The sequence below is a fragment of the Trachymyrmex cornetzi genome, unplaced genomic scaffold, assembly GCF_001594075.2.
Source record: "Trachymyrmex cornetzi isolate Tcor2-1 unplaced genomic scaffold, Tcor1.1 scaffold1266, whole genome shotgun sequence".
Classification (NCBI taxonomy): Eukaryota; Metazoa; Arthropoda; class Insecta; order Hymenoptera; family Formicidae; genus Trachymyrmex; species Trachymyrmex cornetzi.
In genome coordinates, this window is record NW_017295835.1 from 16,072 (window position 1) to 29,191 (window position 13,120).

At 31.7% G+C, this 13,120-nt stretch overlaps 2 protein-coding genes across 8 annotated transcripts; one reads left to right on the forward strand and one right to left on the reverse strand.

Moving 5' to 3' along the window:
* Positions 1–1,124: 1,124 nt before the first annotated feature.
* Positions 1,125–7,172, forward strand: mal (molybdenum cofactor sulfurase). Of its 2 annotated transcripts, none has more exons than XM_018521934.1 (7): positions 1,125–1,656; positions 3,514–3,664; positions 3,738–4,382; positions 4,467–5,434; positions 6,112–6,306; positions 6,373–6,590; positions 6,663–7,172. In XM_018521934.1, exons 1-7 carry the CDS (start codon positions 1,572–1,574, stop codon positions 6,846–6,848), a joined length of 2,448 nt encoding a protein of 815 aa, XP_018377436.1. In that variant the 5' UTR covers positions 1,125–1,571; the 3' UTR covers positions 6,849–7,172. The 2 variants fall into 2 exon arrangements, with proteins under 2 accessions (XP_018377436.1, XP_018377437.1); XM_018521935.1 differs by having other exon boundaries at positions 6,379–6,590.
* On the reverse strand, positions 7,170–11,611 carry LOC108770376 (migration and invasion enhancer 1). 6 transcript variants are annotated; one of them, XM_018521938.1, is made up of 5 exons: positions 11,565–11,611; positions 10,905–10,998; positions 10,705–10,814; positions 7,524–7,621; positions 7,170–7,417 (listed from the first exon to the last, which is right to left on the reverse strand). In XM_018521938.1, exons 3-5 carry the CDS (start codon positions 10,731–10,733, stop codon positions 7,257–7,259), a joined length of 288 nt encoding a protein of 95 aa, XP_018377440.1. In that variant the 5' UTR covers positions 10,734–10,814; positions 10,905–10,998; positions 11,565–11,611; the 3' UTR covers positions 7,170–7,256. The 6 variants fall into 6 exon arrangements, with proteins under 6 accessions (XP_018377440.1, XP_018377439.1, XP_018377443.1 ...); XM_018521937.1 differs by lacking the exon at positions 11,565–11,611 and adding an exon at positions 11,186–11,253; XM_018521941.1 differs by lacking the exon at positions 10,905–10,998 and having other exon boundaries at positions 11,565–11,609.
* Positions 11,612–13,120: the final 1,509 nt, after the last annotated feature.

The window sequence follows — 13,120 nt, forward strand, 5'->3', positions numbered from 1 at the left end:
TTGGGTAATGCTAATGCCGACGATACTGTAACTTTGAAGCATTATAACTTGAAAAGTACTTCATAAAAAAATATTTCATTATAGCGTTTTGAAAAGCTCTCGATATCAGCTATTAGATTCTTGAATCAAAAATAGGGTGTTCCATTTCAGAAAATCAATGTAACCTTGATCTGACCTTGGCTACGCAACCTAAGGTCAAACTGATAGGATCAGTAAATAGATATTTTTATTCCATACTTTTGTCTGAAACACTTTTCTGTAAAACTTATATTTCCCGAGATATTTAGGTGTCTCGACCTTTTTGGGACACTCTGTATATAATTTATGACTGTACATCGCACACTTTCAATTCGTATTAATGAATTTAGTTTACATTTATTATAATATTAGATTACTTTTTTATTTTTATTTCTTGTTTCTTATTTTGTATTTCTCGTATTAGATTATTTATTTGATTACTTATTCCTATTATATTTTTACATTATATTTGTACTTTTTAACAGAAACAATTATATTTTTTTGTCTATTATCTACATACTTAAACCAGAGGAATACATGATTACCGATTACAACATTCTTATAATATTTACTTCATAGCAAGATTGATGATTAATACTACGATTGAGAGCAAACTATAATTTTTATATATCTTTGTAATAATTCCACTGTTATTTTTGTTAACATTGATAATGATCCAACAGGGATCGAAACGTTTATTTTTGTTTTATTGTTTATTGCCGACATATTAAAGTTTTATATTTTAACTAAATGATATGTTTATTTATTAACGGTTTAAAATTTTAATTTATAACGTTTTAATCTTAGGCTCGTAGCCCTTTTTTCTTTCGGTTTTTAATTAAATATATATATACATTATTTAACAAATATAACAAATTTAAGTAAAATACCGTAAGTCATTGATAATATTCTTGTTATGCAATTCCATGATAAGTATCATTTATTTACCTTCGAATTTGTATATCTCCCGCGATAAAGACGTACAAAAAGTATCAGAACTTTTTTTACGTCATATGTCTACAACAGATATCGTGTTGGAGAGGGACGCAAGTTTCTTGTTCGATAACGACGTTTGCCTTCCGCGCGGACACTTTTATAAGACTAATTCCATCAAAGTAAGATTAACTTCAATCTTGGTTTAACTTGTTGTTTATTTATAAAATAATAAAGAGTAGGGATGCATCGGAAATCCAGTGCATCCCTAATAAAGGGTAAATTGAACTAAGGTTAAAGTTAATCCTACATTGGTGGAATTGCCTTTATTTGCTTTAAATACTTCGTTACAACATGAACATGCGAGCCAATGCGAGCGACAATAGCGCGCCGCGCGAGTAGTCGCGCGTGTCCACGCCGTCCACGATTACTTACGTCCAATCTCTTTTACGTCATTAAACTTGGTCGCAACGGTGTACAGTTACTATAGTTGAAACTTAAAAACCGGTTGAGTAATAGCTTGCGTGTCTTTGATCTTCGCCGCGTCGATAGTGGAAGTGGATCTCTGGAATTCAGTGTGCGTTACAAGCTCCTAAGTTTTGGTACGCAAATCGATAAACATGATGGACACTATAGTGGAATTTACACCAGTTTACGATGATGCCACCATGCGATCGCTCGCGAATGAATTCTCAAGGCTTAAAGGTGAGATGCTCGGGGAAGGACTGGAACCTGTACTAAAATTTCGTCAAATTTCAAAAGTTTAAATATGTATCTATTTCATTTTAAGTATGAGTGTACATTAGTTCAGTTACAAAAACCAGACTTCTGATTTATTGCTTTATTTATGAAACTACTAGTTTGGTAATTTATTAGACATCGATGCATTTCTATTAATGATTTCTTGAAATCTTTACATTTATAATAGAAATTTGACTGATACGCGGTTCAACTACGTGACAGTGACATGACAAGGATATGCGTGATGACATCGTTACAAGTTATTTACGTAATGAGACTCTATTATTGTACAGTACGTCTCAAAGTTTCCGGACACTCTTTCCACCGGCTTCCGTGTGAGTGAATCATTGAGTCATTGAAGAAATAAATTTTCCTTCTCGCGCATTCTTCTAAATTCTAAATTCTAAATATTTTCGTAACTTCAAGCTTAAATAATATTAAAGTAAATAAATTTCGTCTATTTTATATATAGATTTGGGTCTATTTTATATACAGATTTAGTCATCCGTGTATAGAGATGAGTATATTCAATTATAGAATATCAAAAATAAATTAAAACTGCATAAGTATCAATAGTTAAAGCAGATCAGTGTTAAGAGCTCAACGTGATATGTGAGGTATATTAATTTTGTTATTTTTGCTTTCAACGTTCTTTCAATCAAATGATAATCTGACTAGGTCAAAAAAAATTCTAAATCACCTATTGAATTTTACACATAAAAATGGTTTTTACAAATTTTTTTAGAACAATGATAATTATTCCTTAAAATAAAAATTATCATGCTCAATAACTATTCGTTACCAGTCTGCTAGCTGTTGAATTTAACTAGATACTATTCATCTAAACGGCTCTAAGTCCTATCACACCCGACATATAATCCTGATCTTGTATAGTTTGATTACGGCCTATTTCGTTCAATGAAACTTTTCTTGCTAGGATACGATTCGAAACTATTGAGCAAGTTGGGATAGATTATCGTGAGTTTTTCGCGTCTAAGGAGTCAGAATGATACCTAAATTCGACAGTTGACTGGTAATAATAGTGACGAATGGTTATCGAACATGGTCTTTATTTTAAAGAATAATTGTTGTGGTTTCTAAATAAATTTATATATATAAATAAATTTGAATATAAAAACGGTAGAGGATGATTCAAAACTTTTTCGAAAATTTAGTATTATATAATTAAAAATATAATACTTCTAGGTCCTTCTTTTAATCGATGTCTTTCTCTCTTTTTCTCTCTTCCTCTCCCCAAAAGATTTATTTCTGTGTCTAAGGCATCCCGTAGCGCCATTATTGCACAATGATGGTACATGTAAGAATAATGCCTGCATTGTACATTGATGTGCCTATGCCACGTCATACATTTGAATAATTTAGATGATATGCAACTTTTCTTAATTGCATTATACTTTTTCTCACTCTAAGTTTCCTAGTTTCTCACTTAGTTTCATTAATTAAAATAAAAATTATAGATGCTTTGACGTTTTCATTAAGATATATTCCAAATTGACCAAAAAATCCTAATGAAAAGAATGTCCGATAACTTTAAAATGTTTTGCAAATATATTTCACTAATATTTTCTGCATTCTTTTTACTATATTAAATATTTCTATCGTGATTAAAAAATCAATACTGGATTATTGATTTATTACTAGATTAATTTATTACTAAGATTAATAATAACATTTATATGATAAAAAATGATCTTCTAAATTAAATTTAATATTTTAAATTTAATTTAATACAAGAGAAACGTACCATATGAATGACACTATATAAAAAATGCTGCTAAATTATTTCTGCGTGATTCTTAGGCGAGTGCTACGTGGATCACGCGGGTGCAACTCTGTATTCGGATACGCAGATCAGAAATGTTAGTGCCGATTTGCATCGCTCTCTCTATGCGAATCCCCATTCCATCGGGAGTTCGCTGACGCAGGACATTATTGAACGTATGAGATATCGGTGAGAGTCACAGATAAATGGATGATTATAATATAATAACGAATTTACAGTTGATTTGAATAATTATTCTCAGAGTTTTAAGTCACTTCAACACAAATCCTGACGAGTACAGCGTCATCTTCACCTCAGGTGCCACAGCGAGTTTAAAGATAATCGCGGAAGGATTTCGTTTTATAATGGATGAATGGGGAAGTTTTGTTTACATACAGGACAATCACACTTCGGTTCTCGGGATGAGGGATGTAGTCGCGGCAAGAGGAGCCGATATCATTTGCCTAGATCACGATCAGGCGTTTAAAGTTCTGGATCAACGTTCAACTACTACTCATGATTCCAACGAGAAACGGAGCAGTAATTCTCTTTTCGTGTATTCTGCGCAATGCAATTTTTCTGGATTGAAGTATCCCTTAAAATGGATTAGTGATACGCATGCTGGAGCGCTTTCTGTTTTTGCTAGAAAACCATCGACCAGATGGTATGTTCTACTCGACGCAGCTAGCTTCGCGGCCACGAATAAATTGGATTTATCTATTTACAAACCAGACTTTCTATGTCTTTCGTTTTATAAAATGTTCGGCTATCCCACCGGTATCGGCGCTCTGCTGGTTAAAAACAAAAGCTCAGATATTCTAGACAAAATATATTATGGTGGCGGTACAGTGGACATCGCTCTGAGTTTTGAAAGATTTCATAGAAAACGTGAAATATTGTATCAAAGGTAAGAGCAGCATGACTTCGAAAAAATTATCTGAAACAGGCATTCTTTATCGTATTGATTATCTGAAACAGTTTTTATTTATAGGTTTGAAGATGGGACTGTGCCATTTCTATCTATCGCATCGTTACAATATGGCTTTGAAATACTTTCAAAGTTAACTATGGACCAAATATCAAAACACGTTTTTTCACTCGCTAAAACTCTGCATCACTCCCTGTTAACATTACATCATTGTAATGACAAACCAGTTGTAAAGCTCTACTCTGATTCTGATTATGAGGATTGCAGATCGCAAGGCGGCATTATTACATTTAATGTTATGCGCTCCAATGGTGAATATGTGGGATACATGGAAGTTCTAAATATGGCAGCAATATTTAAAATACATCTAAGGACAGGCTGCTTTTGTAATCCCGGTGCATGTCAGAGACATTTATCCCTCTCGACTAAAGATATTCTTCAAAATTACGAGGCGGGATATACGTGCGGTGGTATCGCAGATTTGATCAATGGGAAACCGACCGGAGCAGTGAGAATTTCCTTCGGATATATGTCTACAATAGAAGATGTTCAGACAATCTTACTCATGATTACCAAATGTTTCATTGACAAACCATGCATCAGAAAATTTCCCGAATGGTGGAAGGACCACAAAATGAGAATTTTTAAAAATCATAAGAATTTTTATAATACTAATATAGATTATTCTGTTTCATGTATTACAAAAAAAGAGGAAAATAATTTTCAGAACAATTTCCATAATGAAAATGAAAACCTTGATCACATTAGGAATTCTATAAATTTCAGCAAAATAAATACGCAAATAAACAAATGTATCTTACAACGGTTATTTATATATCCTATCAAATCGTGTGGAGCGTACGAAATTACAGATTCATGGAATTTAAATTCGAAAGGTCTAGAATATGACAGAGAGTTCATGATAATGACATCTTCTGGAACTTGCTTGACGCAAAAACATTATACGAATCTATGTTTGCTGAAGCCGGTTATTGTTAAGAACCAAAAAATTATGAAACTAACATATCCAGGTAATAATGATTAAGTTCTGGAAATTTAGTAATCTGCAATTTAAGAGAATGCTGAAGCGACAATTAAACTTCGATGTCGATGATATAGATTTTTTAACTCAGTTTCTTAGGTTATCATTCTGTCTCACTCAAACTATTGTGTAGATCATTCTAAACTATTAGATCCTTATCTAATATTAAGTTTGGTTGTTTTTTATCTAATAAATTGCAGAGCTCTTGCAAGCTCAAACATTTACTAAAGACACGATTACTGCTCTGTTTATCATTCTTTGCTAAGCAAACGTAATACATGTGAATTACATTCAACCTAAAATATTTTCTTTTAGGCTCTTTCGATCTACAAACTCAGTATTGTTCAAATAATCCGAGGTTTAGTGGATACTTATGCTACTCATATAAACTATAAAATTTTTATATTAAGCAAGCTTTAACTTCAGGTGATAACTATCGAGCCAAAAGTAAATTTTTTCATTTTTGTACAATTTTCTTGTGAAATCAAATACATCAAATAAATCGGGTTTTTTATTTGCACATATCTTAATTCTGTAAAAAAAAATGTTGAAATCTTTCAACCAAGTTCGAAAATTTTGATTGCACTACAATTCGTGGTAATTGTCTTCGTTTCAACATTCCTCAATGTAATGTTATTTAGACATAATAATAATAAATTATTTTAGGAATGCCAATGATCAAACTTTCTTTAGAAAATACTTATGAAAAGTCAATAAAACATCCTATATGTCAAAGTAGAATTTGTGAAAGCAAAGTAGAAGGTATTGATTGCGGATCAGAAGCTTCTGAATGGCTGAGTTTAGCACTTGGCAAACCAAATCTTAGGCTAGTACGACAAAGCCACGGAAGACAAAAGAAAGGTATAAATGTGAAAATATTCAAGTTCAAAGTTACGATTACATAAACTTCTTATTTTTCTCTTATAGGACTAGATAAGACAGAGTTATCATTTTCTAGCCAGGCACAGTACTTAGCAATAAACGAAGCAAGTGTGTCATGGCTCTTTGATAAGATATCTCATACCTTAGATTTTAAAAAAGATACAGCTGTACATCGGTTCAGAGGAAATATTATTGTGGAAGGCTGCGAAGCTTTTGATGAAATGAAATGGGAACATATTCGCATTGGAAATAATAACTTTAAAGTATGAATTTTTTATATTCACAAAGCTATTAATTCGAAGTATATTGCTATAACGCATTTATTTAATTGACAGATAAATGGTCCTTGCACAAGGTGTCAAATGATATGCATTGATCAAACAACTGGTAAAAAGACTATCGAACCATTGAGAACATTAGCGGAAAAGTTCCATGGAAAGTTGAGATTTGGAATCTATTTAACTAGATTAGAGAATACGCAGGGTATGCTTAAGATTGGCGATCACATCTACTGTTCTTAATAATTTCTAAATGATTATCTTCACGTATAATCCTGAGCAAATTACAGAAGAATCTTATATTGTTCTATTAAGTACTTAGTACTATTATAGAGGAAGGGAGGGATTATGAAAATAATCAATAAAATATTATTGTATTTTATTGAAATAACTCAGTAAATATTCATGTATATTAGCTACTTTGATATAAGGTTGTTAGCCACAGAGTGATAACAATAATACTATAGATATAGAACAATCTCTACCTATAGTATAATCGATAAGTATATAGAATAAACATAATTAAAAAAAACTGTAGAAGAAAAAAAAGATTGTGATTATGGAATAAGGGGGGCAAGAGAATATGTGGGCCTCCTTTCCTCTATCAATAAAATGATTTTTATTTTGTACCTGATTTATAATAAAATGTGTTTATAATAATATACAGTCTGCAGTCTGATGCTCAATTTTCTTCACTGGTTTACCTACAGATACATCTTTGATCATATCCGCAATTGCACCAAAGTCTGGAAACGCGAGAGTTTCGAGTTTAGAGTATACTAGCTCATCGTTGACTTGCACTTCGAACGAGGCTAAAAATAACAATTGTAAGACTTTTATTTGCTCGATATTCGTGTTTTGTATTTGATCCAGTTCTGATTATATGTTTCGCGTATTCGTGTTCTGTTTGCAACTTGCCTTGCCTTCCTGCTGTACCAGAGACAGTGACATGGGGGACATTCTTCTTTATTTCCTCTGCCAATTCAAGAAAGTGTTTCTTGTGCCCACACGAACCACTGCAAAGTTATAGTAATTTATTTAGTCAGAAGATATATTTGTAAATAAAAGTCCTTTAAAAAAGTACGTTTTATATTCTTTTATATTCATTTATATAATTTACAGAAATTTTAAAGAAACAATTTTAATAAGTATACATTCTTTTATATTAAATGAATTTATATTATTTTTTATATTAAATTAATTTGGAAATGATACAAGGCAAACTTTCCAATATCCGCGATTACATTAAAAAAATATTTATTATTTACTTTAACAATAATAAATAAAAATAATAATTGTTGTAAAAAACTTCTATATTTGATAATTAATATTGGCAAAAAATAAACCAAATTAAAAATTTTTATATATTAAAAAAATTTATTAAATATACATACATTTAAGATTTAGCAAAATGGTGACAATCGTTAGCAAATTTATTAAGCATAAACATGCATCTAGCTCACAGTATAAAAATTGGATATTTAATTATATTCGTGAAAAAATAATTTTTTAACTGATTTTTGTTTTATGACCTGTTAAACTATAATATCTAACATTAGTAAAGAAAATTTTTCTGTTTCTTACACTTTGTTTAACTTATCAAAATTTAAATTAATTCTACAACTATATTTTAATGTCATATTTATCTTTTGCTCCTTTCTTAAATGTTTCAATTTTATAGATTTGCTCTTCTTTTCGATTATCTTAAAAAACTAGATGTAATGGAGCAAAACAACTTGCGAATTTAGATTTAGTTGTATTCAAAATGTTGTATAATAGATAAGTACCTATTTTAACTTGTGTCCAAAAATATTTTTGTGGTCCTAAGTAATTATTACAGGGATCAAATATTTTTTCTTTGCTTACGGGAATCTTGAGTTTTCAGATATAAATATTTATATTAAAAATCTTTCTAATATTATAAATTGTATTATTTATGGTAATTATTTAGTTTAGCGCACCTCAAAAATCAATAAAATTAGGCTGATTCGACGCGTTTTTGCATGAAACGAAAGAATCTGGCAAAAAAAAGTGTCTCTCTGCCTTGTGAGCCGAGATATTAAGCATTAAGGGCTCTGCACAATAAAAGGAACAGGGAATAGAGAACAGAGAATAAGAATTTCAACCTATCAGAAATCATGTATTATGGAATACGCAGTGTGTATTCCACAATACATGATTTCTGATAGGTTGAAATTCTTATTCTCTGTTCCCTGTTCCTTTTATTGTGCGGAGCCCCTTAAAGTTCGAGATTTTAGAGATTAAGACCCGGTTGTCCACCTTATGGTAAATTTTACCTGTGAGGTCAATCTGGTAATCCGCGCATGTGATTGGGTAATCTTGCTACTTATCCAACAGGTAAAATTTACCAAAAGATAGAACAATCGGCCCTAAGATATCTGTCATTCTTCTTCTTCTTCTTCTTTTGGTTTCCCCTTGATTGGTTTTCCGACTCAAATTATATTTGTCATTCCGACTCGCTACAGCGCTACGTATACGTAAGGTCTGTTCTTTTTCGAAGAATTCTGAAGTAGTGCAATAAGTTAGAGTGAGACAGTTGTAGTTTAAAGCACTTTCATCTGATTGGTCTATATTTTAGGATCTAATGGAATATGCCAATCAGATGAAAGAGCTCACTAAGCGGTCAATAAACGGTTGTCGTTCTGGAATGCATACTTCTTTGCAGTAGACCGATTTGATTTGATGGATGTAATAAGTAAAATGGCATATTTAGTAGAGCAACTGAATAAAAATCCTTGGCTTGCTGTCCAAGATGTAGTTGGACATGCAAAATTGTGGCCGAAGTTCATCCGAAAATTGTTCTGGGATCGCAACTTAACCGATCACAAATGAGTGATTCTCGTAAATTTCTCTTTTCTAAATGCAATGTTGGAAGATTTTTTACACATCTTACCTTTTACATTAAAAAAAGCGTATACAAAAGATCGGAAACGCGCGATTCACTACAGATTTAATTATTTAAATCATGAGGTAATATCATTAATTTTAATTAACGAATTAAGTAATACATAATGAAACATTTGTAATATTTTGTAAAATTTATAGGAATTTGGACGACAACGGCGAAGTCGTATTTATAGCTTTAGTGTGTATTTCAAAGAGATGTTGGATTTAAATTTTAATCCATATAAGAAAAATTAAAGAGGTATACATTTTAAATAATAAGCGGCTCTATTCTATGCTTTAAAAACACAAAAGTACTACTTTAAAAACAACAATTTACTGCTTTAAAAACGGCAGTTCACTGCTTTAAAAATAATAATTCACTACTTTGAAAACAATTCACTACTTTGAAAACAATTCACTGCTTTAAAAACAATTCACTGCTTTGTAAACAACAATTCACTGCTTCAAAAATACAAATTTACTGCTAATGCAAAGAATTTGAATGTTTAAAATAGTGTATTGTTGTTTTTAAGGCTGTAAATTGTTTTTAAAGCAGTGAATTGTTGTTTTTAAAGCAGTGAATTGTTGTTTTTAAAGCAGTGAATTGTTTTTAAAGTAGTGAATTGTTGTTTTTAAAGCAGTGAATTGTTGTTTTTAAAACAATAAATTGTTTTTAAAGCAGTGAATTGTCACAGAGCATGAAAAAGGTAACCGCAATGCATGCTTGCATCGCAGTATTTCGCGACAGTGATAGATTTCCTAACTTCAATAGTTGTCAACTTTAACGCTTAATATTTCGACTCACAGGGCAGAGCGACACTTTTTTACCAGATTCTTTCGTTTCATGCAAAAACGCGTCGAATAAGCCTAATTTTATTGATTTTTGAGGTGCGGTAGCTAAACTGAATAATTACTTTATTTATATAATAACTTATGTTTAAACATCTTGCTAGGATATTAATAAAATTTCTAAATTTATTTATTTAATATATAAGAACGTGCACTATATTTCTTAATTAAATTGTTTCTTTATTATGATTTCTATAATATAAATAATTATAATGTTAACATTAAGATTAAAGAATAAGATGTACTTTTATATCTAAAAAGAGAACTTAAATCCTATTGATTGTAATAAGAATAATCTGTATTAATGAAGAATTCTATTAAATGATTGTGGGCATACACTCACCAATATTCGACGTCAACTTTTACATTCATTTTTTCTGCTATTTTATCATATTTTAAGTCATGGATCGATAGTACATCAACGTACTTGCCTTCCCACTATTGACAATTTATCTGCTAAAACCAGTATTTTTTATTAGAGCATAATCTAACCTAATCTATGTTTACAATAATCGATAACAAAAATAATACCGTTGTACATACATTAACATCACGTGTTTTTCTTGTTTTTGTTTTTATACTTTGTTGACACATGCAATGTACGTAGTAGCATTGTCGGAAATAAAATCCAGTACAACTATGCACAGTAAACAACCATTTTCGTTATTCTCATTAAGCATCAAGTTTTCAATTTATCGGTTAATCAATCGCGTTATGGACAAATGTAACTTCGTCTTGTAAAAGCTATATTTGCAATTGATTAATCAATGAATTAGAAAACTCGCATGTGCGTGATAAAAGAAAAAATCTGAACGTGTACATACATACAATAGAATGAATGAATGACAATTATTCTCACTCGTTATTGAATATATATGTTGTTTATACATGCCTATGGGGCTCCGCACAATAGCAGGAACAGGGAACAGAGAACAGAGAATAAGAATTTCAACCTATCAGAAACTGTGTATTCCACAATACATGATTTTTGATAGGTTCAAATTCTTATTCTCTGTTCTCTGTTCCCTATTCCTTTTATTGTGCGGAGCCCCTATCATAGGCTGCTTTCCTTTTAGGAGACACAGTCGACACAAGTGTCGTTCTATCTTTGTCACTCTCTGAATATCAAGAAGGATAGAACGACATTTGTGTCGACTTGTGTCGATTTGTGTCATCAAATGGAAAGCAGCCATACCTACTTACAAATTCTCTCTCTTGCTCCCAGATCCCAGATTCCACTTGATTCCGTCAGAGAGAAACTGAGAGAAACTTGAGAAAGGCCATGCCTGCCTTTTTCCTGTCACCGTCGAAATCACCCGTACATTATCGCCAGTACATCCATTTTTGGTTTGGGAACTACGTGGCTACATCCATTTTCTGACCTTGTCGATAAAATTATAGCATATGGTACGTTTCCACTGAGCGCGTCACGCGTCGGGTAGTCGAAGAAGAGAAAAAGAGGAGTTGTGTATTTATATAATCTTATCTCTTTCTCTCTTTCATGACGCGACGCGTGACGCGCTCAGTGGAAACGTACCATTACGTTAAAATGGATGTACTGCAGGCAGAAATGGATGTACGTTTTTCGGTACAGGGCTACAGGGGCTCTATTCTTGAAAAGAAAGGTATACGAAAGTCTAGGGAAATGCTACAGTATACGTTACGTATACTATAGTATTTCTCTGGACTTTCGTATACGTTTCTTTTCAAGAATAGAGCCCCAGGCAATAGGCACAGACAATAGGAAATAACGAGCCGCCCAATCAGAACTCTGGTGTGTAAGTTCGATATCATATCCCAGAGCTCTGGGTATCAATCATGAAACTTTTTCCCTAAGATAAAAAGTGAAAAGTGAAAAATTTCTCCATTAACTTCAATGGTTAAAATTTTCACTTTTAAGGGCCACTTTCACCATCGTCGGTTTACTTAACCAGCTTAGGCTGTGTTCCAAAATTGTTTGTCAGCGCTGCGAGCATGTCGTCATAAGTGCATGCTACCAATAGTGTTCCAATTTCATAAGCATGCTTTTTATGCAAACGCAGCTTTCATTTTGGAACGATATTTTCAGTGCTGTCAGCATATAGCGACGTCAGCGAAAAGAAACAAGTAACCTAGAAATATGGAGAGAAGCATACAGAAAAAATTCATATTTGAAACTATTATAAAGTTAGCACTTGATTCTAGTGAATGAAGAGTCTAGTGATACAGATTCAGAATTAGCGGAAATTATATATAATTATTGCGAACGTCAACCAAGAATACCGAAAGTACAAATAAATTGAAACCAATTTGCTCGAAGCACAAAGATCGTAATAGTAATGAGGAAGTTAAGTAAGTTAGGGCCTGAGCACAATAGAGGAACAGGAATTAGATATTAAGATTTTAACCTATCAGAAACTGATTACATCGGAATACACGGTTTCTGATAGGTTGAAATCTTAATATCTAATTCTTGTCCCTCTATTGTGCGCAGGCTCTTAAGGAAACGGTATATACCATTGATGTTTCGAGGATAGTCAAAAACCAGTTTGTTCATAGATGGAATCAGATTTGTAGATTGTTAAACAAAATTTTATGCAAAGCTAAATGATTGTATTGAGAAATAATGTACATATTTTGTTAACGGCTATTGTATGTGAATAAAATAAATTTACTTTTTGATTTCCTCTTGTACATAGGTTATGTCAATTTTTGTATTCGAATTCGAAATAAGAATAAATAAGTGTGACTACAAAAAGCAGACTACAAAAAAATTATAA